Source organism: Eriocheir sinensis, chromosome 1 (genome assembly GCF_024679095.1).
Source record: "Eriocheir sinensis breed Jianghai 21 chromosome 1, ASM2467909v1, whole genome shotgun sequence".
In the NCBI taxonomy this organism is placed as follows: Eukaryota; Metazoa; Arthropoda; class Malacostraca; order Decapoda; family Varunidae; genus Eriocheir; species Eriocheir sinensis.
This window is the reverse complement of record NC_066509.1, coordinates 1,751,388-1,779,353: the sequence shown is the minus strand read 5'-3', so window position 1 is coordinate 1,779,353 and position 27,966 is coordinate 1,751,388. Positions and strand designations below refer to the sequence as shown.

The 27,966-nt window shown below is 44.0% G+C and overlaps 2 protein-coding genes and 1 long non-coding RNA gene across 4 annotated transcripts in view; 1 reads left to right on the top strand and 2 right to left on the bottom strand.

The window, feature by feature from the left end:
• Positions 1-473: 473 nt before the first annotated feature.
• Positions 474-27,966, top strand: part of LOC127002785 (uncharacterized) — a 109,738-nt gene continuing 82,245 nt past the window's right edge. The window contains exons 1-2 of the mRNA XM_050869224.1: positions 474-584; positions 22,792-22,872. The gene's annotated coding sequence lies outside the window, so the exon portion shown is untranslated. The remainder of the gene's footprint in view (positions 585-22,791; positions 22,873-27,966) is intronic.
• On the bottom strand, positions 3,653-6,636 carry LOC127003330 (uncharacterized). The gene is made up of 2 exons (XR_007757049.1): positions 5,806-6,636; positions 3,653-5,696 (listed from the first exon to the last, which is right to left on the bottom strand). It is a non-coding gene; the product is annotated as an uncharacterized LOC127003330 (long non-coding RNA).
• Positions 6,859-27,966, bottom strand: part of LOC127003177 (ADP-ribosylation factor-like protein 4C) — an 80,754-nt gene continuing 59,646 nt past the window's right edge. Inside the window, exons 3-5 of one of the 2 annotated variants that reach the window (XR_007757022.1) lie at positions 23,211-23,327; positions 10,082-13,022; positions 6,859-9,939 (exon numbers count right to left, since the gene is read on the bottom strand). Coding sequence is in view for 1 of the 2 variants with exons in the window: in XM_050869584.1 (XP_050725541.1) it covers positions 12,912-13,022; positions 23,211-23,327 (228 nt within the window). In the remaining variant the exon portion in view is untranslated. Of the gene's footprint in view, positions 13,023-23,210; positions 23,328-27,966 lie in introns of both variants that reach the window. The other variant, XM_050869584.1, reaches the window with a different exon arrangement.

Genomic DNA, 27,966 nt, shown 5'->3' with positions numbered 1-27,966 from the left:
TCATTGTTCTTCATTCTTCTGGTTCTTGTTCTTGTTCCTGTTTCTCTTCATTCAATACATCTTTCTCTCTTTCACTGTTCTTCATTCATCTTCTGGTTCTTGTTCTTGTTCCTGTTTCTCTTCATTCAATACATCTTTCTCTCTTTCACTGTTCTTCATTCATCTTCTGGTTCTTGTTCTTGTTCCTGTTTCTCTTCATTCAATACATCTTTCTCTCTTTCACTGTTCTTCATTCATCTTCTGGTTCTTGTTCTTGTTCCTGTTTCTCTTATCTTCACCATCATCATCATTTTCGTCTTCTTCCTTCTTCCTAATTGCCTCTTTCCCCCTTTCCTTCCTTACTTCTCTACTCTTCCACCCTCAAAGCCGGTGTTATCCTCCTCCTCCTCCTAAGAGTAAGACAAATACGGAGTGACAATTCTACTCTCCCTGGCTATATGGTTCTAACTCCACCTTATTTGCATTGTAGGAAGCGTGGGCGACCAGACTGGCTGCGTGGGAGCACTGGCTGGCTGGCTGGTGGTGGGCGGGGAGCTGAATAAATAGCTGCTGGTCGGGGTCTTAACACAGCTGACGGGAAGAAGGTAAGAAGGGGAGGAGAGAAGAAGAGGGAGAGAGAAGAAAAGGGGACGAGGGAGAGGTGAGGAAAGGGTGAGGGAGGGGATGAGGGGACTGAGGGACTTCCGCCTGGCTTAATGGAGCGAGGAGGTGAGGGGAAGGAGGTGGAGGAGGAGGTCGAGGTGGAAGAGGAGGAGGAGGAGGAGGAGGGGGAAGAGAAGGAGAAGGGAAGTGGTGGTGAGTGTGATGTCACGGTTGGCTTGAGGGTGAGTGTGTGTGTGTGTGTGTGTGTGTGTGTGTGTGTGTTTTCTCAGCTGATTTAAATGTTTGTGTTTGCGCTGCATTTAAATTATTATTTCATGAGTCACGCACACACACACACACACACACACAAACACACACACACACACACACACACACACACACACACACACACACACACACACACACACACACACACACACACACACACACACACACACACACACACACACACACACACCCGTCACTGATTCTGTTGTGTCCTTGAACTCATTTCCTTGCTGCAAGGAAAGAGGAAAAAAAGGAATAACGAAAAACAGATAAAGAAAAGAGAAGAAAGATATTAGGAACAAAGGAAGGAAGGAAGGAAGAGGAGAAAGAAATCAAGACAAAAATAAAGATAGACTAAAAAGAAGAGAATAAAAAAAAGATGGAGAGAGAGAGAGAGAGAGAGAGAGAGAGAGAGAGAGAGAGAGAGAGAGAGAGAGAGAGAGAGAGAGAGAGAGAGAGAGAGAGAGAGAGAGAGAGAGAGAAGGCGAAAAGGGGAACAGAAGAAAACCAAGAAAGAGAGGAAGTGAAGAGAGAAAGAAGAGAGAGAGAAACGAATGCATAGAAGTAATGAAGACAAAAATAAAGATAGTGAAAAGAGAGAAATAAAGAGGTGGAAAGAAAGAGAGGAGACGTACAGGAGAAGAAGAGAAGACTACAAAGAATGAGAGGAGGTAAAGAGAGGAAGAAAAGAGGACCAAACGCAAAGAAGAGAAGAAGAAGGAGAGGAAGAGAAAGATGCGGCGAGGAAGCAAGGATAGGCAAATAAGGAAGAGAGAGAGAGAGAGTGAAGAGAAAAAGAGAGAGGGAGGAAGAAAGGAAGGAAGGAGGAAGATGAAGAAGAGATCCAGTGTTGATTCCTAACGGCTCTGGAAGCGATATGTTGACGAGGAGGAGGAGGAGGAGGGGGAAGAGGAGGAGGAGGAGGAAGAGGAGGAGGAGGAGGAAGATTAAAGGGGAGGAGGAGGAAAAGGTTGTGATATTGGACGTCGGCGAGCGGTATGAAGAGGAAAATAAGGGAAAGAAAATGGAGGAGGAGGAGGAGGAGGAGGAGGAAGAGGAAGAGGAAGGAGGAGGAGGAGGAGGAGGATAACACCGGCTTTGAGGGTGGAAGAGTAAAGAAAGAAAAGGAAGGAGGAGGTGGAAGAGGCAATAAGCAAATGAGGAGAAGAAGACGAAGATGATGATGAAGAAGAGGAACAGCAAGAAGAAGAAGAAGAAGAAGAACAACAACAACAACAAAAGAAGAAGAATGGAAGAGAGAACGATGTAATGAATGTGAAGAAGGAAAGAAGGAAAGAAAGAAGGAAAAAAAGAAAGAGAAAGAAAAAAAGAGAGAAAGGAAGGAAGGAAAGAAAGAAAAGAAAGAATCAGAGAGAGAGAGAGAGAGAGAGAGAGAGAGAGAGAGAGAGAGAGAGAGAGAGAGAGAGAGAGAGAGAGAGAGAGAGAGAGATAAAAGAAAGGAAGACAGATTATAAAAAAAATGAAAAACAAAAATAAATAAATAATGTGAACAGAAAGCAAAAAAAAGGCTAAGAACAGTTATGAATAAAAGAGAAAAAGCAATAGGAAAACAAAAAGAAAAAAGTAAGACAAATAAATGATAAAGATGACATAGAAGAAGAACACTAAAGAGGAAGGACAGGTAGAACATCAATGGCCACGTAATCACAGGTAAACAAACAAACACCTCCGTGGGTTCCTGACAAGTTTATTTTGTACGGTAAATGTTAACAGTTCTGATATACAAGATACTAAGGCCTTCGGGGGCGCCGCTAAAGATAAAACTGTTATTATTATTATTATCATTAGTATTGTTACAGTATTATTATTATCATTATTATTATTATGCTTCTTTTTACCTTCACAAACCAGCACACACACACTCACACACACACTCACTCACTCACTCACGTATGGAGGAAAGGAAAGAAGAGGAGGAGGAGCGAAGATTGAGTCCAGAGTCGGTGTTCCCAGACGCTTCCAACTCTCATGTTAACTATTTCCAAAGGCCAAAGATGAGATTAATCGGGGTTTTCTTGAGTGTTTTTCCACGTTCATGGTACAGAAGAAGGGTCAAACTACCACCAGGGTCATAAAAGTACCTCTGGAAATGCCCCAAACTCCTAGGAAAACCCTGTCAAATTCTCAAACACTTCGGGGCTCGCACACCCACATTTGATAAGGCTTTCGTAGAGGTTGTGTTAGCATCTCCATAGGTAAGTTTAGGAGCCGTGATAGTTTGACAAGGCTTCTAAGTCCATGGTCCATATTCTCAAACATTTCAGGATCTACACACACACAAACATGGTTAGAATTTCGTAGAGGTTGTGTTAATATCTCCATGGGTAGTTTCATGAGCCTAGTGATAGTTTAATAAGGCTTCTACGTCCGTGATCCATATTTTCAAACATTTCAGAGTTTACACACACAGATATAATAAGACTTTCGTAGAGGTTGTGTTAGTGTCTCCATGGGTAGTTTTAGGAGCCAAGTGATAGATTAACAAGACCTCTGCACCATGGATGTGAAAAAGCACTCATGAGAACCCGAGTAAGCTCATTCGTGGCCTTGGGAAATACTAGTCATTGTGAGAGCCGAAAGCACCTGAGAACACCTGTAACTTCTGCCACACGGAACTTCATAATTATAATCACTGTAACGAAAATATATAATGTGTTGTCTGGAGGTTCAAAGCGCGTGAGGAAATCCGACTTACATTATTAAAGCATTCAGTAATTATGTTGGATGTCAAGGAAGGCAGAACATATATACACACATTGGATAAGTTAATGAATCACTTTTATCACCTTTGGCCCTACAACTAACACACAATAAATAGATAAATAAATAGATAAGTAGATGAAGATATATGAGTAGATGATTTAAGTAGATGAGTCCATGAGTAACTGAGAGACCGTTTCTTGTCATTATTTGTAGGTTTGAACAATAGATAAATATATGGAGAGAGATAAATAGATGAATTGGGATATATAAGTAGATGTTTAAGTAGAAAAAATAGGGATAAAACGAAGTATGGCAGTTTTTGTGAGATATTTGGAGGGTGGAAAAATTAGGTAAATATACAGATAGATAAATATTAAGCTTCTGTTGCATAAATAAGTGAACAATTGAGTGGAAGAATAAGCAGAGAGACGAAGAACCAAATATCGAGAAAAATTAGATGTTTGAACAGGTTAACGAATAAATACATAAAGAAGAAATATACACAGATACACAAATAAACAAGAAATGAAGCAGTAGAAAAAAAACAGTAAGAGAAACGAACTATACAATTAGTCGTAGAGAATATAGAATGTCTCTCTAAACAATCCTTTCGTCATAGGAATAGGAAAGCAAATATTGAAGCAGAAAAACAGGAAATGAAACGAACTATACAATTTGTCGTAGAGAATATAGAATGTCTGTCTAAACAATCCTTTCGTCATAGGAATAGAAAAGCAAATATTGAAGTAGAAAAATAGGAAAAGAAACGAACTATACAATTTGTCGTAGAGAATATAGAATGTCTGTCTAACCAATCCTTTCGTCATAGCAAATATTGAAGTAGGAAAATAGGAAATGAAATGAAGTATACAATTTGTCGTAGAGAATATAGGATCTCTCTCTAAACAATCCTTTCGTCATAGCAAATATTGAAGTAGGAAAATAGGAAATGAAATGAAGTATACAATTTGTCGTAGAGAATATAGAATGCCTCTCTAACCAATCCTTTCGTCATAGGAATAGGAAAACAAATATTGAAGTAGAAAAATAGGAAACGAGGTATACCATATTTTTGTTGTGAGAATTTGGAGTGTGGAAAAATAGGTACATATATAAATAAATACATTAGAAGATACAGATAGATAAATAATGACACTTCACGATAGACAAAAGAGAAAACGGAACGTGGGTTGAGTTAGTAGTTTTTAGAGTCGACGGGGGACTGCGAGATACATATGGAAAAAAGAGAAAGAAATGAAAAACTATTGTACACTGTTATAATCCTCGACCTTTATCAGCGGACCTTCCTCTTTTTCGTCTTTTTCTCTTTCTCTTCCATTTCTTTTTTATTTCTTTTTATTGTTTTTTTCTTTTAATTTCTTTTCCTATATTTTCTTGTTTCCTGTTCTCTTCTTTCTTTTTTCTTTACTTTAATTTGTTTTTCTTTTTTATTTCTTTTATTGTTTTTTCTTTTCTTTTCCTATCTTTTCTTCTGTCTCCCATTCTTTTCCTTCTTTTTTTTCTTTACTTTAATTTGTTTTTCGTTTTTTATTTATTTCTTTTCTTCTCTTTTTTCTGACTTCCATCCTATTTGTCCTTCCTTTTCTTTCTCTTTTCTTTCTTTACATTAATTTCATTGCTTTTCCTTTCTTTCTTCTCCTTTCCTTTATTTCCTTTTCCCTTTTTCTCTTCTCTCTTTTTCTCTGACGTCCATCCCACTTGTCCTCCTTCTTTTTCCTTCTTTCTTTCTTTCTTTCTTTTCCTTTCCTTCAATAAATAAAGATACAACACTTGCCTGCCACTCTATTGAATCACACACACACACACACACACACACACACACACACACACACACACACACACACACACACACACACACACCAAGATATAGATATTCTTCTCCTTTCTTTGATATAGTTTCCTTTCCCTTCTTTCGTTCTTTCTCTCTCGTTTCTTTGTTTCTTGGTGTTCTGTGCGCCATGCGATGTTCACCTTTACTTGGCTGGGAGGGGACGAGGGAAGGGGGATGGAGGGGGATTTACGTAGAGCCACGCCCACTCACACACTCACTCACAAACACACACTCACTCAAACACTCACACCTACTCACAAAATTCGCCTCAGATACTTAACTTTACTTACTCAATCACTCTCACACGCACACATACGATTCATCTCAGTCACGTCACTCACTCACTCAAACACTCACACCTACTCACAAAATTCGCCTCAGATACTTAACTTCACCCACTCAATCACTCTCACACGCACACACACGATTCATCTCAGTCACGTCACTCACTCACTCAAACACTCACTCACTCACTCACTCACACTCACACACACACAATATTCAACTCGGATACTTCCCTCACTCACTTCAGTCAGTCAGTCAGTCACTCACTCACTCGCCACCGCCATTAAGAAACTTCAACGTAAAATAAAAAGACAAGGAAAACAAAAGAAGATCGTTCGTGTTGTGTTTTTTTTCTATTCTTAAAAGGAACGTCGCGGGTTGTTGTTTTGAGAAGGGAGTTTGTGTTTGTGTGTGTGTTTGTATTTTTTATCTCATTAATGTGTTTTAGAATAGAAGGGAAGGAGGGAAAGAGGAGGGGAAAAGGAGGGTAGAGGGAGGGAAAGGGAGAGACAGAGACAAAGAGGGGGGGAAAAGTTTGAAGGGAGAGAGAGGGAGGGAGAGAGAAAGACAGAGATAAGAGAGAGAGAGAGAGAGAGAGAGAGAGAGAGAGAGAGAGAGAGAGAGAGAGAGAGAGAGAGAGAGAGAGAGAGAGAGAGAGAGAGAAAAGGGAAAAATTGACAAGTTTCCCCATTCACAAACAACACTTTCTGTGGCGTCAAGAGAATTAAGGTTTTAGGGTCAAAGGTTACGACTCGCTATAAACCAGAGAGGCGGTGTTTTAATAGCTTGTTTTAGTGTGTGTGTGTGTGTGTGTGTGTGTGTGTGTGTGTGTGTGTGTGTGTCCTCAGCTTCCCATGACTCTACATAACACATTTCCGCCCCACTCTGATTACTCTCTCTCTCTCTCTCTCAGTTCTTCTCTTTCATCATCTTCATAATTTTTTCTTCTTCTACTTCTTGATATACTACTTCTTGTTCTCCTTCACTATCATCATCATCATCATTGTCATCCTTCTCCTATTGCTCCACATCATCTTCTTTTCCTCCTCCTCCTTGTTTCTTGTATAGTTAGTCTTCTTCTTCTTCTTCATCTACTTCCTCTTTGATTTCTTTTTCCTCTCATTTCGTCTTCTTCTTCTTCTTCTTCTACTTCTACTTCTTTTTCTTCTTCCTCCTTGTTTCTTGTATAGTTAGTCTTCTTTTTCTTCTTCATCTTCTTCTTCTTTGATTTATTTTTCCTCTCTTTTCGTCTTCTTCCATTATTAAACGCGGCCAGAGGGGTGAAGGCGGCAGGGGTTGGGGTGAGGTGGGGGGGGGTAAGGGCGGCGGGTGTGATGGGGGGGCAGCAGGAGGGGGGTGGGGGGGCGAGTATGAGAGAGGAGAGTTGTTGAAATAAAAAAACTTTTACATGCAAAACTAACTCGTCATTATTAGTGATTACAAAGACCAAGAAACACACACACACACACACACACACACACACACACACACACACACACTCACATTTCCACACGCACACTTTTTAACATCAACACCTGAACTCTCTCTCTCTCTCTCTCTCTCTCCCCGTTTTTAGCGTTACTACGAACACTTTTTTACATATAACGGAGAGTCGGCGCTCGCTTCGATATCTCCCTCTAGTCCTTTAATAATTCTGAACCCGTTAACTTCTACCTCTTGCGATCTATATTCTATTTTTTTTTACGAATATTGATTGATAGGGGTGAATCAGCGCTTGGATATTTCACTGAGTCATCCATCCACTTACTTATTCACTCACTCACCCATTCTCTCTCTCTTCTCTCTCTTCTCTCTCTCAGTTAATCAGTTAGTCATTCACCCTCATATTCATTCATGCAGTTACGGATTGACTAAAAAAATCACTCACTCGTTCTCTCTCAGTTAATTAGTCAGTCAGTCCCCCCCTTATTCATCCATGCAGTTACGTATTCACTAAAAAAATCGCTAACTCACTCACTCACTCACTCACTCACATTTGGCATTATCATCATAGCGAAGTTATTTTTATTTTTCTTCTTCTTTTCCTCACATTTCAAAGATTTTCTGCTGTTCAATATATTTTCTGGCTTCCTTTTCTTTTATATTTCTTTGTCTTTCTCTTTATTACTGTTGTTTCTTTTGTTACTGTTTGTTTTCATCTTTATTTTTCGTTTTTTTAGTTATCTGTGTTATTTTCTTCTTGTATTCCTGTTCATATTTCTTTCTTTACCTTCTTTTCATTCTTCATTTCCCCTTTCATCTCCAATACTTCCGTTTCTCCCTCTCCGTTATTCCTTCTCTCTCCGGCACTCACTTCCTTCTTCCTCCTCCGTGTTCTCCTCTCTTTCCTCCTCCTCTTTCTTCCTTTCCTCCTCTTCTTTTCTTTCCTCCGTTCCTCCTTCCGCTATGTACACGCGCAAAGCAAAGGCGCAAAACACCAACACACACACACACACACACACACACACACACACACACACACACACACACACACCAGACTAACAGTGTATATGTGCTTGCTTGTGCGAGTGACTCCTACACACACACACACACACATACACACACACACACACACACACAACCTGTACACACACCTTATCACCCGGGTAACACCTATGTAACATATCACAGAGAGAAACACTCGAAAATAGTCATCTATGTGAGTCTGGGAACGCTAAAGGTGCCCCTCAGACTGTGTTATAAAGAACTCCTATTATTATCCTCCTTATCGTCATTATCATCTGTTTTTATTTATCATTATTATTATCATTCGCCGCAAAACAACTTCACACCTTCGACTTCAACACGGCACAAAAAAGCTCCATATCGTACACTATATATAAACAACTCGGTCAGTAAAGCGTGTATGTCATTGGTTCACAAATCCACCAATGACAGCAAAGATTACAAACCAGACACACACACAACAGGTCCATATTCTTAACTAAACGTCTCGGGCTCCCATCACGACTATTCTCCAAGGCCACAGAGAAGATTAGCCGGGTTGTCATGGGTGTTATTCCCGTTCAAAATGCAGAAGCCGTGTAAAACTATCACCAGGATCACAAAGCAGCCCATGAAAATCCCAGGAACTTCTAACAGAGGCTTTTGAAATAGGCGAACTTAGACCCCGAGACGTTTAAGAATTCCGGATTACAGAAAACATATTAATCTTTTTATTCACGTGTCTGTCTGTCCGCTCCACACGTGTCTCTATGTATTAAAGGTGCGTTTCGAAACAAGCCCCAAAAACGTACACAAAGAGTCGTATTACTAAACATTGTCACCAAAGTTCATATATTTGACAAGGCTTTCGTAGGAGTTTTGGGCATTTCCAGAAGTAGTTTTATGACCCTGGTGGTAGTTAGAGCCTTCTTCTGTACCGTGAACCTAAAGAAACACTCATTGGAACCCGATTGATCCCCTCTTTGACCTTTAGAAATAGTGTATATGAGAAGCGAGAGTGTTTTATAATACCAACCATAGTATAATATCGTCACCATCGCTTCGCCTTTCACAACAGTACAATATCCGGGGGCAAAAAATATGGCGTATGAAAACTGAGTATCTAATGTATGTATGTATGTATGTATGTATGTATATCACCACAGAGAATGATCACAATGTCCAAAGAATCGTTGCACCATTGTTAAGTTCTTTTCGTCACCCACAAAAACACACGGAGAGAGAAAGAGGAAATAAAAATGACGGCAGCGAAAGTTTGGTGGAAAAAACTGTACTACTATATAGCAATGTGTGAACCGTGAGTCGCTGCCGCCATCCTTCCCCTGGCAAACTGTGATACAAAAGCCTGGCGGTTGATTTTTTTCTCTTCTTTTCTCTTCTTGTTAACCAGTATGAAAAGTATTGTCATTATGCGTCACGGTATGTACAAAGGCCTCACCGCGGGGGTTATCTGACTGACTGGCTGACTGGTTGACACAGTGACTGGGGCTGACGGAGGTATCATAAGGGACTCAGGGCTTAAGGAATGGACTGACTAGTGATTTCGGACACAGTGACTGACATGTGACTGGCAAAATAAAGATTGAGTGACGGACTTTGTATGGGCCTCACCTAATTGACTGTGTACTAAGAAATTGATTGTTTGGCTGACTGACTAGCACATTGACTGATACATTGACTGATACGTTGACTGATCGAGAACTGGCAAAATCAAGACTGACTGACGGAGATTTCTTAAAGACCTTGATTAACTGACTGATGTGTTGACTGTGTTGGCTGACTGGCTGACACCCTGACTGATACATTGACTGATACATTGACTGATACACTGACTGATCGATAACTGGTAAAATCAAGACTGACCGACGGAGATTTCTTAAAGACCTTGATTGACTGACTGATGTGTTGACTGTGTTGGCTGACTGACTGACTGACACCCTGACTGATGGAGATTTCTTGAGGGTCTGATTCAGGGACTGGTATGGGGTTTCACAACGGTATACAAACTGACTGACCGAACGGCCCACAGTGTTACCAGGAAAGAGGGAGGGAGACACAACACCCACTCACTCGTTACCAGACTAAAAAAATATCCCCTCAACTTCACCTTCCCGTCAGCGGTGAGGACGACTGGCGTGAAAGACTAGATGACTCAACGACTCAACTTATCAATTACGTACCTACTTACATGACTCTCCAGACGACTAGCTGGCTATTTACTCCTAGCTCTCTGCTCGGCTACGTACCTTAGACTACGTTACAAAGAGACTCACTAGATGCCTGACTCTCTAGCTCGGGTGACTAGCGTTAGGTCACGTCCGAGGCCTCTGCAGACAGGTCCTCCAGGCGACTCGGGTTTGGGGCCACGTGAACAGTCCCACAATGATTATAAGGGAAGCTTTAGTATGACAGTGTAGATACATTGCCTAATATAGCATAGCAATGTGTAGATACCATTTTCTTACGGTATAGGAGACGGGCCACTCGGAAATCTAATTAAAAGTCCACAACATGATATCCCAACTGAAACAGACAGAGGAAAGCGTCGAAAGACAGATATATTTTGGGTTTCAGAAGTGTCTTGACGCTTCTCTACAAACATAATGACTGATAAGGACTATTTATGCATTGTTACTATTACCAATGTCTACTGATGCTTTTCTGTTGCAATGACACTCTTTTATAAGCTTCCAAATCAATGCTATACTTTTATCTTGTTTTGGTAAGCCCTTGGGTCACGTGAGTCCAGGACCCGAGGAGGCCGGCGGACCTATCAACACAGGCCTCGGGCACGTCATCAGTAAGCTGCCTCAGAGACCCTCCCGGCGAACAGCGGTGCCGTGGGAGGCGCGTGTAGCACAGTGGCAGGGCGCCGGGCTGCGTGCGTGCTGCGTGTGGCACCTTGGCGTGTTGCCCGGGCGTGCATCACTCCACACGCTCATAAACACAGACATAAAAGTGGCATTAAGTCGTCTCCGCGGTGACGGGTGCGCGGTGACTCTGCCTCAACATAAAAGCGTGTTGGCCAGCCTCGCCTTGCACGTCGGGGTGACCAAGCAGCCCCGTGGCATAGAGGTGACTCCTGTGACCACCGACGCCTTTTTAAATGGCGGAGGACGATGCGTGAGACAAAGAAACGTAAAGGTGGCGTGAACTCGTCTCCACGGTGACTGTCGCGTTGGTTACCTCGCCTCAACCACCACAGCGCGTCGGGTAGTCTGGGCCGGGCGTGGGTGGCCGACTAACCTAAACTTGGCACCTGGCAACCTGGCGGAACACGGTAAATATTACAAATAAACATAAAGGCGTGTCGGGGAGCCCCAGCCTGCGGATCGAGGTGAGTGTGCCGTAAACGCGGCGCCTCGGCGGCTCGTGGAGAACAATAAATAAGACAAATAAACAACTGGCACTCACGTGTAACACATCGGCGGTGAAAGTAAAGAGTATATCGTTTAGTGGACATAGAAAACACCTGGCGTCACAAAGGACTCTCGAGGGTAAATGTAGAGTTCACATCACAGATATATGGACAGTCAACGCTGCTGCGGGGCGACACTTCGAGGAGTCACCCTTGTAACTGTTTATCCCTCGTGCAATTATATTTGTGACTCGCAGCAACACAAGCGGCCCGGGTGGTGGCGGCGCCGTCCTGTGTGTTGACTCGTGGGCCGCAGCTCCACAGCTCCACCCCCCATCGATTTGAGGGATTTTCTCCTTGACTGCCGCCAAATCCCACAACGGATTGGACCAAACTGCCGCGGCTCAGCACGAGGCGGTCAGCGGTGCGGAAGGCATGGCAGCCTCCCGACCCTTCCTATGGACGGGGCCGCAGCACAGAGGCCCCAGGCTGCAAAAAACCGCTTCACTCTATAGAAAATTGATCGGTGAGGGACCTTCTTCGTCAGTGGCTACCTCAGGGACGGAGAGACGGACTCCATCTACCTGAGGAGCACGAGTATTCACCTTCCTCAAGCTTGGCCTGTCCATAAACCTTCCTGCGGCTGTTTCAAGCGAAGACAAGCCACCCATCTTCCCAAGAGGCGCCACGAACCTCTTGCAGGAGACAAGAAACGCCAAGCAGTGCAGCGTCGTGCGAGTTTGAGGCACAGCGGCCATCCAGACACAAAGACTTCAATTGCAGCATCCCTCAGTTGATCTTGGTACGACGCTTCTTAGCAGACGGGCCTTCCACGACCCTCCTTCGACAGCAGGCCGTCAACAACCCTTCCACGGACGACGATCTTTCAGAGACATCTTCCAAGGATAACTTCGCCAACACCATACCGTTAAGGCGTCATCGCAGGCATCGTCGTGGTGCTCAGTGGACGATACAGCGGCTGGATCGTCACCCTTAGAGAGACGGACCTTCCACGGACGATCCTCAGCAGACAAACCCTTCGGCATGGACACAAGCCGCCCCTAGGAGCACTCGGTCAAGGCGTCAACACACGAGCCACCATGTCCCCAGCCTGCCTCGTCACCCTACAAGGACAGACCGAGAGACAGATGACCTCCAGCGGACACCCTTCCCTCAGCAGCACTCCGTCAGGGCTTCATCACACGTGTCGTCGTCGTCGTAGTACTCCTCAGGCGACAGAGCGGCGGCCTCGTCACCCTCGGAGGCGTGTGACGGGCCTCCCCCATCGGCGCCCCGCGAAGTGTTCCGAGAAGTCCGACCAGAGGCGGGGGCTGCCAACTAGTCGGAGGTCGAGGATCATCTGGGCCTCTTCTTGTTGGTCTTGGCGAGGCGGCGCTGCTTGTGGATCATGTCGTAGAGGTGCTCCAGGGCGTCGTCCAGGCCCTCCCCCGTGATGGCACATGCAGGCTGGGGGGGGAGAGGAGGTCATGAGTCAGGGTTAGGTTCTGGGGCGGGAGACATTGGGCCAGTCTTACAGTCCAATACAGGAAGTTCGTAAGCTCCCTAACCAAACACATAATACGACGAAATTCCTTGTAGCTCCAGTGTTTGGCGTTGATATAAAAAGGAGGAGGGAATTTTCGAAAACCACACAGGAAATTTCTTTGTTAGTATCTGGTTTTGAGTAGAAATAACGGATCATTGTGGTCGATATGGATTGGTTTGGGCGCTTACAACAATGACTGGGGTGGACTGTCGAACTGGCCATTTGTTTGGGCCTCAACTAATTGACTGACGGATTGACTGACGAAAGGTTTGACTGTGTACTAAGAAATTGATTGCTTGACTGACTGACTAGCACATTGACTGATACATTGACTGATCGAGAACTGGCAAGATCAAGACTGACTGACGGAGATTTCTTAAAGACCTTGATTAACTGACTGATGTGTTGACTGTGTTGGCTGACTGGCTGACACATTAAGACACCCCCCTAACGACACACAGAGACAACCTAAGGAAGCTGACCCCTCTTTTGACCTTTTCCTTCCCTTCAGCTGCTTCCATTACTGTAAAAAAGACACCCCTAAATATACGCTAATGACCGTCTAAAGACCCACCTCTAAACATACAAACACACGTACACGAGAGACGCTGGTGAGATAATTTTTCTTGAGGTCACAGGTTAAGATAATAAAGGCCGATGATTGGAATAATGGAGAAACATGAACTGGACGAGAAAGATTCATGTTTAGAGTATTAGATCCAACAACTAGGACGGAGAGGGTGTTAGCGGGTGTGGGTGGGTGAAATAGTGTGTGAGGGGGAGGGAGAAAGATAAAGAGGGAGGAGAGGAAGAGGAGGGGAGGTTTGTGGGGAGGATGTGGGTAAGTGATTTGCGTGTGTGTGTGTGTGTGTGTGTTTTCGATACCAAGAGACACCCGGCCACAGAAACAGACAAAGACATACAAAGACAGATAACGAGACAGACAGACAGAAGACAGACAGACAGAGATATGGACTAGACATGAACAGACAAGTAGTGTGTGTGAGAGAGAGAGAGAGAGAGAGAGAGAGAGAGAGAGAGAGAGAGAGAGAGAGAGAGAGAGAGAGAGAGAGAGAGAGAGAGAGAGAGAGAGAGAGAGAGAGAGAGAGAGAGAGAGAGAGAGAGAGAGAGAGAGAGAGAGAGAGAGAGAGAGAGAGAGAGAGAGAGAGGGAGAGAGAGTGAGTGGACGGAGCGAGGGAGTGTGAAAGGAGGGGACGAAGGGGAAAAATGTGAGAGGGGGAGAGGCGTGTGCGTGAGAGAGAGAGAGAGAGAGAGAGAGAGAGAGAGAGAGAGAGAGAGAGAGAGAGAGAGAGAGAGAGAGAGGATAAAAAAACAAGGTATACAGTGAATGGAGATGGAGAGAGATTAACAACACAGGACTGAATAGAGGCTTAAAAAGAGAGTGTATATGCGGGTAATAGCCAAGCAACGTGAGGGAGAGACGTAAATATGTAAGGAAGCAAAGATGTACATAGGAGGAAGAGAAAGAACAAGAGATCAGTTATAGAAGATTAGATAAATAAACTAGAGGTAATAAGAAGATTTAGCATATATTAGATACGTGACATTAGGTAGATATAGATGTACATAGGAGTAAAAGAAAGAGCAAGGGATTAGTTATAGAAGGTAGATAAATGAACTATAGGAAAGGATTTGAAGATTTAGCATATATTAGAAGAGTGACATTAGGTAGACATAGATGTACATAGGAGTAAAAGAAAGCAAGGGATCAATTATAGAAGTGTACATAAATAAACTATAGGAAAGCATATTAAGATTTAGCATATATTAAATACGTGACATTAGGTAGATAATTTATTTAAGAACGTAATGAGTTAAAAAAAGCAAGAGATCAGTTATAAAAAGTTTGAAAAATAAAGTAGAGGGAAGGATATGAAGTTTTAGCCGGTAATGGATAAGTAACGAAAGGAAGAAAGTATAAGTAAAAAAGTAAAGAGTAAGAGAGAGAACAAAAAGGTATGACAGAGATTATAAGAAAGAAAGAAAAGAGCAAGAAATGACAGACCCAATTAGCAGGATCAGAAACTAACTAGGGAAGAATAAGAAGGTTTTAGCGGGTATTAGGTAAGTAACGAAAGGGATTGAGTATATATTTAAGAAAGTAAAGAGAGAGAGAGAGAGAGAGAGAGAGAGAGAGAGAGAGAGAGAGAGAGAGAGAGAGAGAGAGAGAGAGAGAGAGAGAGAGAGAGAGAGAGAGAGAGAGAGAGAGAGAGAGAGAGAGAGAGAGAGAGAGAGAGAGTATAAGCAAGAAAATAAAAGAAATAAGAAAAAAAGACAAAAGACTCGATAAGCTCTGATAGGGGGATCGAAAATAACTGTAGGAAGGGATTAGAAGGTTTAGCAAGATATTAGATAAGTTACCTGAGGGAAAAGGGGACAATCAGGGGCATAAAGGTGTGCGTGTACGAGTAGGGGAAGGCGAGAGGTCAGGCAGTGAGGGCGAAAAGTATAGCAGGAAGGTCAAAGGTCACAGAACAAAAGGAGACGTTGCATAAGGGATGAGTTAGAAGCGTGTGAAGGAGAGCACATGTGTGAGAGAGAGAGAGAGAGAGAGAGAGAGAGAGAGAGAGAGAGAGAGAGAGAGAGAGAGAGAGAGAGAGAGAGAGAGAGAGAGAGAGAGAGAGAGAGAGAGAGAGAGAGAGAGAGAGAGAGAGAGTTGAAAGAAAGGAAGAAAAAGGAGAGAAGAAGAAAGAAGGAAAGATTTGAGCAGAAAAAAATGAAGAAAACAGATAGAGAGAGAGAGAGAGAGAGAGAGAGAGAGAGAGAGAGAGAGAGAGAGAGAGAGAGAGAGAGAGAGAGAGAGAGAGAGAGTAAGGCTTAAATTAGCTTGGGTCAATACAGAAGGCTTATCGTAATCCCTATTCTCTGCATGTTATGTCTGTCTGTCTGTGTTACCTCTTCGTCTCCTTCCATCTATTTTCAGTGTTTATTCTCTCTCTCTCTCTCTCTCTCTCTCTCTCTCTCTCTCTCTCTCTCTCTGAACCCTTCTTTTGTATCATTTTATCTCTTCTCTCATTTCTTTAATTAATTTGTTTCTCTCGACTCTCTCTCTCTCCATGTCTCGTTACTAACCCCCTCCCCCCCTTTCCCCCCTTCCCTGTGTGTGTGTGTGTGTGTGTGTGTGTGTGTGTGTGTGTGTGTATAGCGGTGTATGAGAGAGGGTGTATGTGTGTGTGTGCGTGGGGAATGAGATGGGAGGGGGGGTGAGTGTCTGGGCTTTTGTGTGTGTGTGTGTGTGTGTGTGTGTATGTGACCCCGCCGTTCATCATGGTTAGGGAGGGGGAGGAGGTCGGAAGGGGGGGAGGGACGGTTGGACGCCTCTGCCCGTCTCCATGACAACCCCGCGGCCCCTCGTCTGGTCTGGGCCGCCTTGCCTCAGCGGCCCTCACATGCTGCCCCCAGACGTATCCCCCCCTCTCGAGTTGCGGTAGTAGGGGGGGAGGGACAAGGGGGAAGGGGGGAGGGCAAGAGAGGAAGGGGAAGGGAGAGAGTAGTGTATATTTGGGGGAGGATGAGGAGGTTTGTTTGGGCTTGTCCGTGAATGAGAGAAAAAAAAGGGTTGGAGAATGAGAGTGTGTGTGTCTGTGTCTGTCTGTGTAGAGGAGAGAAAATGGGGTGTGTGGGATGAGATTAGTGTGTGTGTGTGTGTGTGTGTGTGTGTGTGTGTGTGTGAAGGAGAGAGGCCGAGGATGCATTAAAGAGTGATAGAGAGTGTGTGGAGAGTGAACAAGTATACTGACAGACCAGGGAAGAGAAAGAAGTCGTGTATATGTATGTATGTATGTGTGTATGTATGGACAGAGAGTGAGGTGAGGGAGTGCATGGCCGTGTATTGAGACGAGAGAGCGGAGAGGTATTACAGATCGATGGTACGGTACGGTGAGAACATGTATATAGGAATGATTAGGTAAGTAAGAGGGGATGCTTGTGTATATGGTCCAACTGAGGGTTAAGAGCGAGCATGAGTGTGTGTGTTGAGGTGACCAAGCTGTGTCTGTAAAGGGAAGGGACGAAGACGAATGGTTAGGTAAGTGAGAGGGGATGCTTGTGTATATGGACCAATTGAGGGTTAAGAGGGAGCATGAGTGTGTGTGTTAAGGTAACCAAGCTGTGTCTGTAAAGGGAAGGGACGAAGACGATTGGTTAGGTAAGTGAGAGGGGGTGCTTGTGTATATGGACCAACTGAGGGTTAAGAGCGAGCATGAGTGTGTGTGTTAAGGTGACCAAGCTGTGTCTGTAAAGGGAAGGGACGAAGACGAATGGTTAGGTAAGTGAGAGGGGGTGCTTGTGTATATGGACCAACTGAGTGTTAAGAGCGAGCATGAGTGTGTGTGTTGAGGTGATTAAGATGTGTCTGTAAAGTGAAGGGGACGAAGAGAGGCTAAGAAATGTTACAGTGCAGCGAGTACGAATATTAATATTAAGAAACATAATCCCCGCAGCTACCGGGTTAAGGGTAAGATAACTTTGTTTGAACGGACCTGAGGGAGTGGAGTGAAGGGTGGAAAGAAAATACACCAAGGGAGAGATGGAAAGAGAGGAGAAAAAAAAAGTAGACAGAAACGATAAATGATGAGAGAAGAGAAAGGGGAGGAAAGGGGAGGAAAGAGGGGAGAGAGAGAGAGAGAGGGGGGGAGGAAGAATGAGGAAGCAAGAGTGTGTGTGTGTGTGAGAGAAGGAGAGAGAGAGAGAGAGAGAGAGAGAGAGAGAGAGAGAGAGAGAGAGAGAGAGAGAGAGAGAGAGAGAGAGAGAGAGAGAGAGAGAGAGAAAGCTGTGTGTCTGATTATAAGGGGAAGGGAACGAAGAGGTATTGAAGGGAGATAGCCTGGTGTGAAGAAGGGTCATATAGGTACGTGAGAGAAGAGATAGACAGAGAAAAGGAGAAGACGACCATGAGTGTGTGTGCGTCTGTGTGAAGAGATGAAAAAGTTGTGTGTCTGCGTGAGAGGGGAAAGGGCTAAGAGGTATTGAAGGGAGACAATGTGGTGTGAACGAGCATAGAGAATAGTTTAGTAAGTGAGAGAAGATGTGTGCGAGTGTATACGTATGTAGAGAGAGGTGAGCGAGTGCATGAGTGTCTATATTGAGGCAAGAAAGCTGTTTATGTGTAAGGGAAAGGAAGGATAGTGTGGTGTTGACAAGGATACAATAGTGACGTATATATGTATGTATGTAGAGGGGAGGTGAGGAAGCACATGAGTGTCTGTATTGAGGCGAGAAAGCTGTGTTTGTGTGTTAAAAAGAAAGGACGAAGCGAGGCATTGAAGGGAGACAGTGTGGTGTTAGCAAGCATACAAGAGAGAGAGAGAGAGAGAGAGAGAGAGAGAGAGAGAGAGAGAGAGAGAGAGAGAGAGAGAGAGAGAGAGAGAGAGAGAGAGAGAGAGAGAGAGAGAGAGAGAGAGAGAGAGAGAGAGAGAGAGAGAGAGAGAGAGAGAGAGAGAGAGATGTATGTGTGCAGAGAGAGGTGAGCGAATGCATGAATGTCTGTAACTGAGGCGAGACAGCTATGCAAGGGGTGAGTGGGGACGAAGAGGAAGAGAGATATTGACGGTCGATAGTATTTTGTTTTTTTTACAGGAAGGGAGGGAGGCAGCGCAAGGACAAAAAAAACAAAAAAAAACAAAGACATCAACCAAAAAAGGTCACTAAACGCTGCTCCGGCGAAAGAAATAAAGAAAAAGAGGTCAAAAAGAGAGGCCAAAAGTGTGGTTTGAACAAATATACAGAACGGTTATATAGACACGAAGAGGGGAAACACAGAAACGGTGAAGGAACGAGGGGATGAGAGGAAAGGAAGGAGAGAGAGAGAGAGAGAGAGAGAGAGAGAGAGAGAGAGAGAGAGAGAGAGAGAGAGAGAGAGAGAGAGAGAGAGAGAGAGAGAGAGAGAGAGAGAGAGAGAGAGAGAGAGGGAGAAGGAGATGAGAGAAGAGGGAAGAAGGAAGAGAGAGAGAAAAACTGTGAGAGATGAGAGAGGAAAAAAACGAGAAGATGGAGAGAAAAATGAAGACAGGAAGAAGAGGAGAGAGAGACAGAGGTGATGAATGAGAGGAAAGAAAAGATCGTAGGAAAATAATAGAGGGAAAAGAGAAGGAATTGATGTATATATATGTCTAGTCAAGGGACATTTTTTTACAGTAAAGGAAACAGCTCAAGGACAAAAAAAAAGGAAACAATAAAAAAAAAAAAAAACGCAAATCACTTATAAAAAAAAAGAGTTGAGAGGAGTGGCGAAAAGAGAGGTCAATTTCGGAAAGTGAAGAGAAGAGAAAGAGAGAGAGAGAGAGAGAGAGAGAGAGAGAGAGAGAGAGAGAGAGAGAGAGAGAGAGAGAGAGAGAGAGAGAGAGAGAGAGAGAGAGAGAGAGAGAGAGAGAGAGAGAAATAAGTGTGTTAGGGTGCGTGAAAGGGATGAAGAAATATATTGTACTACAGGTGTGTGGGGGGGATATGTAGGAGGGTGTGTCGAGGCAGGGGGTAGGATGGGGAAGGGGCTGTTTGTCCTGAGTTATGAGACGTGTAGGTGGGTGATAGTGGGGAGGAGGTGGTGGGGAAGCGTGAGGTTGGGGAGGGTTAGGAGGTGAGAGGGGAAAATAAGGGGTTGCAGAGGAAGAGGAGGAGTATGAAAAGAGGTTGATGGGGTCTGTGAAGGGAGGGAAAAAGGGGTTAGAAAAGTTGAGGAAGAAGAGGGCGAGAAAAAAGAAGGGAAGAGAAAGTAGAAAAGTGGAGAGTGAACACAGTAGATTAAAAGGGGAAGGAATGGGAGGGTTAAGAGGTGAGAGGGGAGAGGTAAAGGGTTGCAGAAGAGGAGGAGGAGTAGGAAAAGAGGTTGATGGGGTTTGTGATGAGGAAAAAAGGGGGTTAGAGGAAGGGAAGGCAGAAGAGGAGGGGAAGAAAAAAGAAGTGGAAAATTTAGAGAAGAGGGGAGAGAGAACACAGTAGATTAAAAGGGGAAGGAGTGGGAGGTAAGGAGGAGGAAGGAAGAGGGAGAAAGTAGAGAGAAAGGGAAGGAAGAAGAGGAGGGCAAGAAAAAAGAAGTGGAAAATATAGAGAAGAGGAGAGAGAGAACACAGATAGAGAGATATGGGTAGGTTAAGGCAAGGAAGGGATATACTATAGTAAGGGAAGGGAGAGGTAAAGTAAGGGATGGGATATGAAAAGGAGAGATATGGGTAGGTAAGACAAGGAGGGGAAAGGGTAAGGAAAGGGGGAGGTTAAGGAAGGGAAAGGGTATGGAAGGGAACACAGATAGATTAAAAGGGGAAGGAGTGGAAGGTAAGGAGAAGGAAGGAGAAGGTAGGGAGGAAAAAAAAGAAGAGGGAGAAAGTAGAGAAAAGAAAAGGAGAGACAGAGAAAAGGTAAAGAATGAGAGGAAAGGAAGAAATTGAGGAGAGGTTAGGAAAGGGAGGTGAAGGGTTAAGAAGGGAAAGGAAAGGAAGAAGAGGGAGAGGAGGAAAAAAGAAGGGAAAGAAGGAAGAAGAAAGGAGAGATAGAGGGATGAAGGGATGGGGAGGAAAGAAAAGAGAAGAGGGAGAAGGAGAAGAGAGAGAAAACAGTATGAAAAGGTGGAGAGAAAAAAAAGAAGAAAGCGAGAAGGAGACAGAGGTGATGAATGAGAGGAAAGATAGAGAAGGAGAGAAGACAGGAGAGAGAAGGAATTGAAAGGAGAGAGGGGGGGGATAGAGAGAGAAAGAGAAAGAGAGATAAGAGGAAAGAAAACAAACCAAGAGAGTGAGGGAGGGAGGGAAAAAAGATTGTAAACAGAAGCGATGAATAATAAGAGAGGAGAGAAAGGGGTGAAAGGGGAGGAAAGAGGGGGGGGGGGGGAGAGAGAGGGGGGAGGAAGAATGAGTGATGATAGCACCTTTTTTCCTCCACCCCTCCAGAGAAATCTTCCTCCGCTATCTAAATGTAATCTTTTTCTCTCCATCTTATATACGTTCCTCCCCTATGTTGACTCTTCCTCTTCCTCCTCTTCTTCCTCTTCCTCCTCTTCTTCTCCTCCTCTCCCATTCTCCCTGATAACCTCCATCCTTTCTTCCCTATCTTCTTCTCTTCTTTCTCTTCTTCCTTCCTCTCCTCTTCCTTCTCTTCATTAGCTATCCCTCAATTTTCCTTCTCCTTTTCCTCTTCTTCCTCCCTGACATTCCCCCTTCCTTCCCTATCTTCCTCTCTTCCTTCTCTTCTTCCTTCCTCTCCTCTTCCTTTCTCTTCTTCAACCATCCTTCAATTTCCCTTTCCTCACTTTTTACCTCTTCCTTCTCTCTCTCTCTCTTTCCTTCACCATTCTATCTTCTATTCCTGCCCAGTTCTCAGATATTCCTTTCCTCTCCTTCCCCTTCTCTTCTCCTCCTTCCTTCCCCTTTTCCTATCTTCTCTAACAAGTTCCTTTACGTCTCTCTCTCAGTCTCCTTTTTTCTCCCCTGTTCCTTCCCTTCTCCCTCCATACCGTTTTTCCTTTCCCTTAGACATTCTCCCTTCATTCCCTTCTCCTTCCTCCCCCTTTCTCTCTTCCCCTCCCCTTTCCTTTTCCCTGCTCCTAAAACTTCTTCCCTTCCCTCCGCCTTCTTTTCCTCCCCTTCCCTTTCCTTCCTCTCAGACATCCTTCCTCCATCACCGTCCCTGTTCCTGCCCTCTTCTCCCTCCGTCCCATTTTTTCCTCCTCCCTTCCTCCTCCTCCTCCTCCATGAGTTAATGATCTAATGGGCCTAAGAATAGCGCCGTTGTTTTCCCTGCGTGCTGGCTGCCTCTGGACTCATTATTCTTATATATAATTATGCTTCATTAGTTTATGCGCTGCCATGCTTTTGGGGGATGGTGCATTGTCCGTCTGTCTGTGTGTCTGTGTGTGTGTCTGTCTGTCTGTCGGTCTGTTTGTCTGTGGGTCTGTTTGTCTGTTTGTCTGTCTGTGTGTCTGTGTGTCTGTTTGTCTGTCTATGTGTCTGTTTGTGTGTCTGTCTGTCTGTCCGTCTATCTGTCTGTGTCTGTGTGTCTGTGTGTCTTTTTTTTTACGGTAAAGGAAACAGTTCAAGGGGAAAAAAAACAATAATGAAAAAAAAAAGCCTGTCTGTCTCTGTCTCATTTATCCATTTATTTATCTCTGTATCTATCTATCTATATTTTGTTTATGGAAGAGGAGGCGATATCCTTCTTTAATTCCTATATTCTCTCTACTCTTCCCTTGTATTCCCTCTCTCTTCTTAGGTTAATCTAACTCTCCACTCTCTTCTACCAATATTTTTCCCTATTTTTAATCTTCCTTCTCTTCTTCCTCCCTCTCCTTTTCCTTTCTCTTCTTCAACCATCCCTCAATTTCCCTTTCTTCACTTTTCCCTAATTTTAACCTTCAACTAACTCTCCTCACTTCTAATATCTTTCCCTATATTTAACCTTCAACTAACTCTCTACTCACTTCTATTAATATCTTTCCCTATATTTAACCTTCAACTAACTCTCCACTCACTTCTCCTAATATCTTTCCCTATTTTTAACCTTTAACTAACTCTCTACTCACTTCTATTAATATCTTTCCCTATTTTTAACCTTCAACTAACTCTACTCACTTCTACCAATATCTTTCCCTATTTTTAACCTTCAACTAACTCTCTACTCTCTTCTATAAATATCTTTTCCTATTTTTCAACCTTCACAAATAGCTCACACTCTCTCCTTTAGTTCCAGATGGTGAACACACATCGTTGCCTTCTGCTTCTGTTCCTGCCCTTCACCATTCCCCTGGAACCGACCACTGCCCACGTAAGTACCTATCTGTGTTGGCCTTGTCCTCTGAAGTCGCCCAGTTCCCCTTGTGACTATGCCCTATCCCCTTGTCCCTTGAAGTTGCCTAGTACCCCATGCAACTATCTATCCTAATCTTCCTCTCTCTTCAGCCACCCTCTGACTTTCTTTCATATCTTTCCGTCTTCTTTCTCTTGCATACTACTTAAGCTCTTACGCTCTTATGTTCTTCTGTATCTCAATCTTCCTTTCCCATCTTCCCTTCTTCTCTCTCTTCTTAACTACCTCAACTTTCCCCCATGCCTTTTTAACTACCTATGCCTATGCCCCTGTCTGTGCCCAGTGCCCGTGCCTACCTGTATATGCCATAGGTGCGTGTTGCCCAGCTCCGCGATGCCCAGTAGTCTCTCTATCTCCAGCGGGTCCTTGGCGCCGGGCAGGTCTTGTTTGTTAGCCAGCACCAGTATGGGAACCTGAGGGAGGAAGGAGAGTGAGGCGCGTGAAGGGAGAGATGGGAGGGACTGGTGGTTGAGTGGGTACAGAAGGGGTGGAGAGGGGAAGAGCTGGCGGGTGATGGGAAGGAGAGAGAAGGAGAGAGGAGAGACTGTGGCATATGGGAAGGGGAAGTGAGGGAGGTAGAGGGGAATGAGAGGGGAGGAAGGGGTGATTTAGGGCAAGATGGGGAAGGGGAAAGGGGAAGAGGGGAGGAACTTGTGACTGAGAGAAGAGGAAGAAGGGGAAGTAAGGCAGCTGAAAGGGGAGGACAGGGGAGGAAATGGTGGCTGAGAAGGGAAAGGTGAAAGGAGAAAAGAGGGAAGGGACTGGCAACTGAGGGGAAAAAGGGGAAGTGTGACAGGCTAAAGTGTAGAAGAGGGGACGGATAGTGTTTTTTTAGGGGAGGAAGGGGAAGTGAGGAAGTTAGAGGGGAGGATAAGGGAAGGAACTGTGGCTGAGGGGAGAAGCGGGGAGGAGAAGGGAAGAAGAGAAAACTGAAAGGGAAGGGAAGGGAGGAACTTGTGGTTGAGGGAAAGAAAGGGGAGAGAGGGGAAGGAACTGATGGTCAAGGGGAAGGAAGGGGAGTGAGGTAGTTGAAGGAGGAACTGAGAGGACGAAGGGAAAGTGAGGTAGGTGATGGGGAGGAGAGAGGGAAGGACTGGTGGATGAGGGGAGGAAGGGGAGGAGAGGGGGAGGAACTAATGGTCAAGGGGAAGGAGGGGAGTGAGGCATTTGAAGGAACAGAAGGGAGGGAGGAACTGGGAGAAGGAAGAGAAAGTAAGGTAGCTGATGGGGAGGAGAGAGGGGAAGGACTGGTGGGTGAGGGGAGGTGAGGGGAAGGACCGGTGGGTGAGGGGAGGTGAGGGGAAGGACTGGTGGCTGAGGGGAGGAAGGGTAGGTGAGGGGAAGGACTCGCGGCTTAGGGGAGGAAGGGGAGGTGAGGGGAAGGACTGGCGGCTGAGGAGGAAGCAGGGCAGCAGGTGTGGGTCGGTAATGGGTTTTCTGGGTCAGTGAACTAAACTAAAAGGGAAACAGGGAGCTGGTTATTTGCTCATGCTGGGATGTTTAACGAAAAAAAGATTGATTACCACCTGAAAATTTGTGCTTTTAGGGGCAGAGGAAGGCAAGAACATCATTAACATTTGGGGGTAGAGGAAGGCAGGAACATCATTAACATTTGGGGGTAGAGGAAGGCAGGAACATCATTAACATTTGGGGGTAGAGGAAGGCAGGAACATCATTAACATTTGGGGGTAGAGGAAGGCAGGAACATCATTAACATTTGGGGGTAGAGGAAGGCAGGAACATCATTAACAATTTGGGGTATACGAAGGCATGCAAATCATTAACATTTTGGGGTAGAGGAAGGCAGGAACATCATTAACATTTGGGGGTAGAGGAAGGCAGGAACATCATTAACATTTGGGGGTAGAGGAAGGCAGGAACATCATTAACATTTGGGGGTAGAGGAAGGCAGGAACATCATTAACATTTGGGGGTAGAGGAAGGCAAGAACATCATCAACATTTGGGGGTAGAGGAAGGCAGGAACATCATTAACATTTGGGGGTAGAGGAAGGCAAGAACATCATTAACATTTGGGGGTAGAGGAAGGCAGGAACATCATTAACATTTAGGGGCAGAGGAAGGCAGGAACATCATTAACATTTGGGGGTAGAGGAAGGCAGGAACATCATCAACATTTGGGGGTAGAGGAAGGCAAGAACATCAACATTTGGGGGTAGAGGAAGGCAAGAACATCATTAACATTTTCTGAAGTTCATAGTAACTTATTTTCCTTTTTTTATCCCTTTTTCATAATCTAATAATTTATCTCTACTCCCTGCAACATTATTTCCTTTTCTATATTACGGTTTTCGTTCATAATTTTCCAGCTTAACATTTTTCTGAAGTTGTGATCTTTAACGTAAATAATTTGTCTCCCTGGAAATGGGTGTTAGAGGGGAAGAGGAAGACAAAACAGATACCCCTTGTGACTGCCTACCCAATGTCCTTCTCTACTACTTTTCTTCCTCTCTCTTCAGTCACCCCTTCATTACCTTTCCTACCGTTCCATCTTCTTTCTCTTGCAGACTCCTTACATTAAATTTTTCCTGGTGATCTTTTTCGATATATTTTGATTACGACTCCAAGGGAACGTGGGCTTTTAGGAGAAGAGTAAGGCGAGAAGGTTACTTGTTGATACTGTACTGCTTACCGAAGTACTGACAACCACCCCAGGACACATGGGTCGGTATTTTAAGATATTTTCGCTTTTCACATCAGCTATTTCTAAAGGTCAAAGAGGGGGTCAATCAGATTCTCATGTGTGTCTCTTTAGATTCACGGTACATAAGAAGGATCAAACTACCACCAGGGCCACAAAACTAATCCTGGAAATACCCCAAACTCCCACGAAGGCCTTGTCAAATATGTGAACTTGGGCGACGAAATGTTTAGCAATACGAATATGCTTTTAGGGACAGACGGAGAATGGTCGTAAGGGATCAATTCTGTTGGGGAATGTTTCAAGGCTTATCATCACATCTGCGCCTGTCCCTGTGCCGTCAGTCTCAAGTTTAAGCCTCTAAACCGTGACACACCGGCGCTCTCCTTTCCGCCGTATTTACCCAGCTTAGTTTTGCCCGGTAAGTTACACAGGGAGGCGACGCCCGCGCTCTGCAAACATGACCTCACGGCGCCAGCTATTAATTTTCGACGCGCACGGAGCAGCAATCCCCTGGCTAAACATTTGGAGACATTTAAACATTTATTCATTGTCATTTTACAGCGTGAGTGTGTTGGGGATGGTCGGAATTATTTTTTTCATTAGCGTAATGGTCCCAGCGGCCTTGCCAAGTGGGTGTAGTTGAATGCGTAGACTAACATTGCCCCCCACGGTTAGGACAGCCAAATTATTATAGTATTCCCTACGCACCCAGGACGATATGTATTTTTTTCTATTTTGCCAGTAAGAGAGAAGACTACACCCAGCAAAAGAAGGAAGTTAGGAAGTTCTCTTTATGTATTGCGTGTTTACAGTCCCATCGTTCCCCTTCAAATATTAACACCATCACCACCACTACTACCACCACCACCACCACCATTATCACCACTAAAAATTAATAGACAATAGTTAAATCATCACCACCAGCATTGCGTGTTTTATTGGTTAGATTGACTAGGCATTATATATACTTTGGTTCTCCGGTTCGATTAATCATCCTTCCTTCCTTTTGTAATGTGTTTTTCTTTGGGGAGATGGACGAGCCATAATATAAGTTTTGGTTCTGAGTTACAGCAGATCAAATTAATATATACTTTTAACACGATTCATTCTCACAATAAGAGAGAGAAAAATGAAGTTTGCTCGAGTTTCTTTTCCTCTTTACTATCCTTCCTTGCTTTCTTATGTATTATGAATTATTTTGTTGGAACTAACGAGGCATTATAAAAGTTCAGCTCTTCTAACCTACAACAGATCAAATAAATATAAACTTGTAACACGATTCATTCTCACAATAAGAGAGAAAAATGAAGTTTGCTCGAGTTTCTTTCCTTCTTTACCTTCCTTCCTTCCTTTCTTACGCATTATGAATTCTTTTGTTGAAATTGCCGAGCCATGATAAAAAGTTCAGCTCTTCTAACCTACAACAGATCAAATAACTATAAACTTGTAACACGATTCATTTAACAACCACGAACAATACCTCTTATCTTTTCCAATATTTTCCAACTTTAATCTATTCCACATAAACCCCATTCCTACCACATACATTACAACCATTCCTCTAACAAACCACAGTATGCCCATCTCTCTCTACCAGCAACCAGTTAACCAGAAAGAGAAAAAGGGGAAAGTTCGCTCGAGTTTCTTTCCTTCCTTTCTTCCTTCCTTTCTTCCTTCCTTAAGAATTACATGTATTTATTTGGCTCTTTTAACTTACAAGAGATATAAATAACAAGTAACACGATTCATTCTAACGATACGAAAGAGTTAAAAGGAAAAGTTTGCTCGAGATCCTTTCCTTCTTTTTTATCATCCTTTCTTCCTTCCTTATGAATTATGTATATTTATTTGGCTCTTTTAACTTACAAGAGATATAAATAACAAGTAACACGATTCATTCTAACAATAAGAAAGCGTTAAAAGGAAAAGTTCGCTCGAGTTTCCTTCCTTCTTAAAAAACACAAAAACTGCTTGAGGCGAAGTTTCATATTTCCGCAATTTTCCACCTCACACACCAACCACCTTGGCCGCTCATATAAAACTTGCTGAATATCTTTGCATTAATATCCTCGCTTACTTACCCGAGCCCGGCCCCGGCGCGTGCGTGAACTAATACCAGAACAAACAGCAAGGGAATAGTATCAAGACTATTTTGTCATTTCCTTTTGTCCTTTCTTTTCCTTTCTCTCTCTTCTTAACTTTCTATCCCTCGGGTTTAATTTTCCCTTCTCTTTTCCTCCCCTTCATCTTCCTTACCTTTCCTCTTTCCCTTTCTTTCCCTCTCTTTCCTTCTCTTCTTTCTTTCCCATCACTTTTGTTCACCTCTCTTTCCCTCCCCTTAACTTTCCCTCTTCCCTCTTCCCTTCACTTCACCTCCTCCTCACCTCC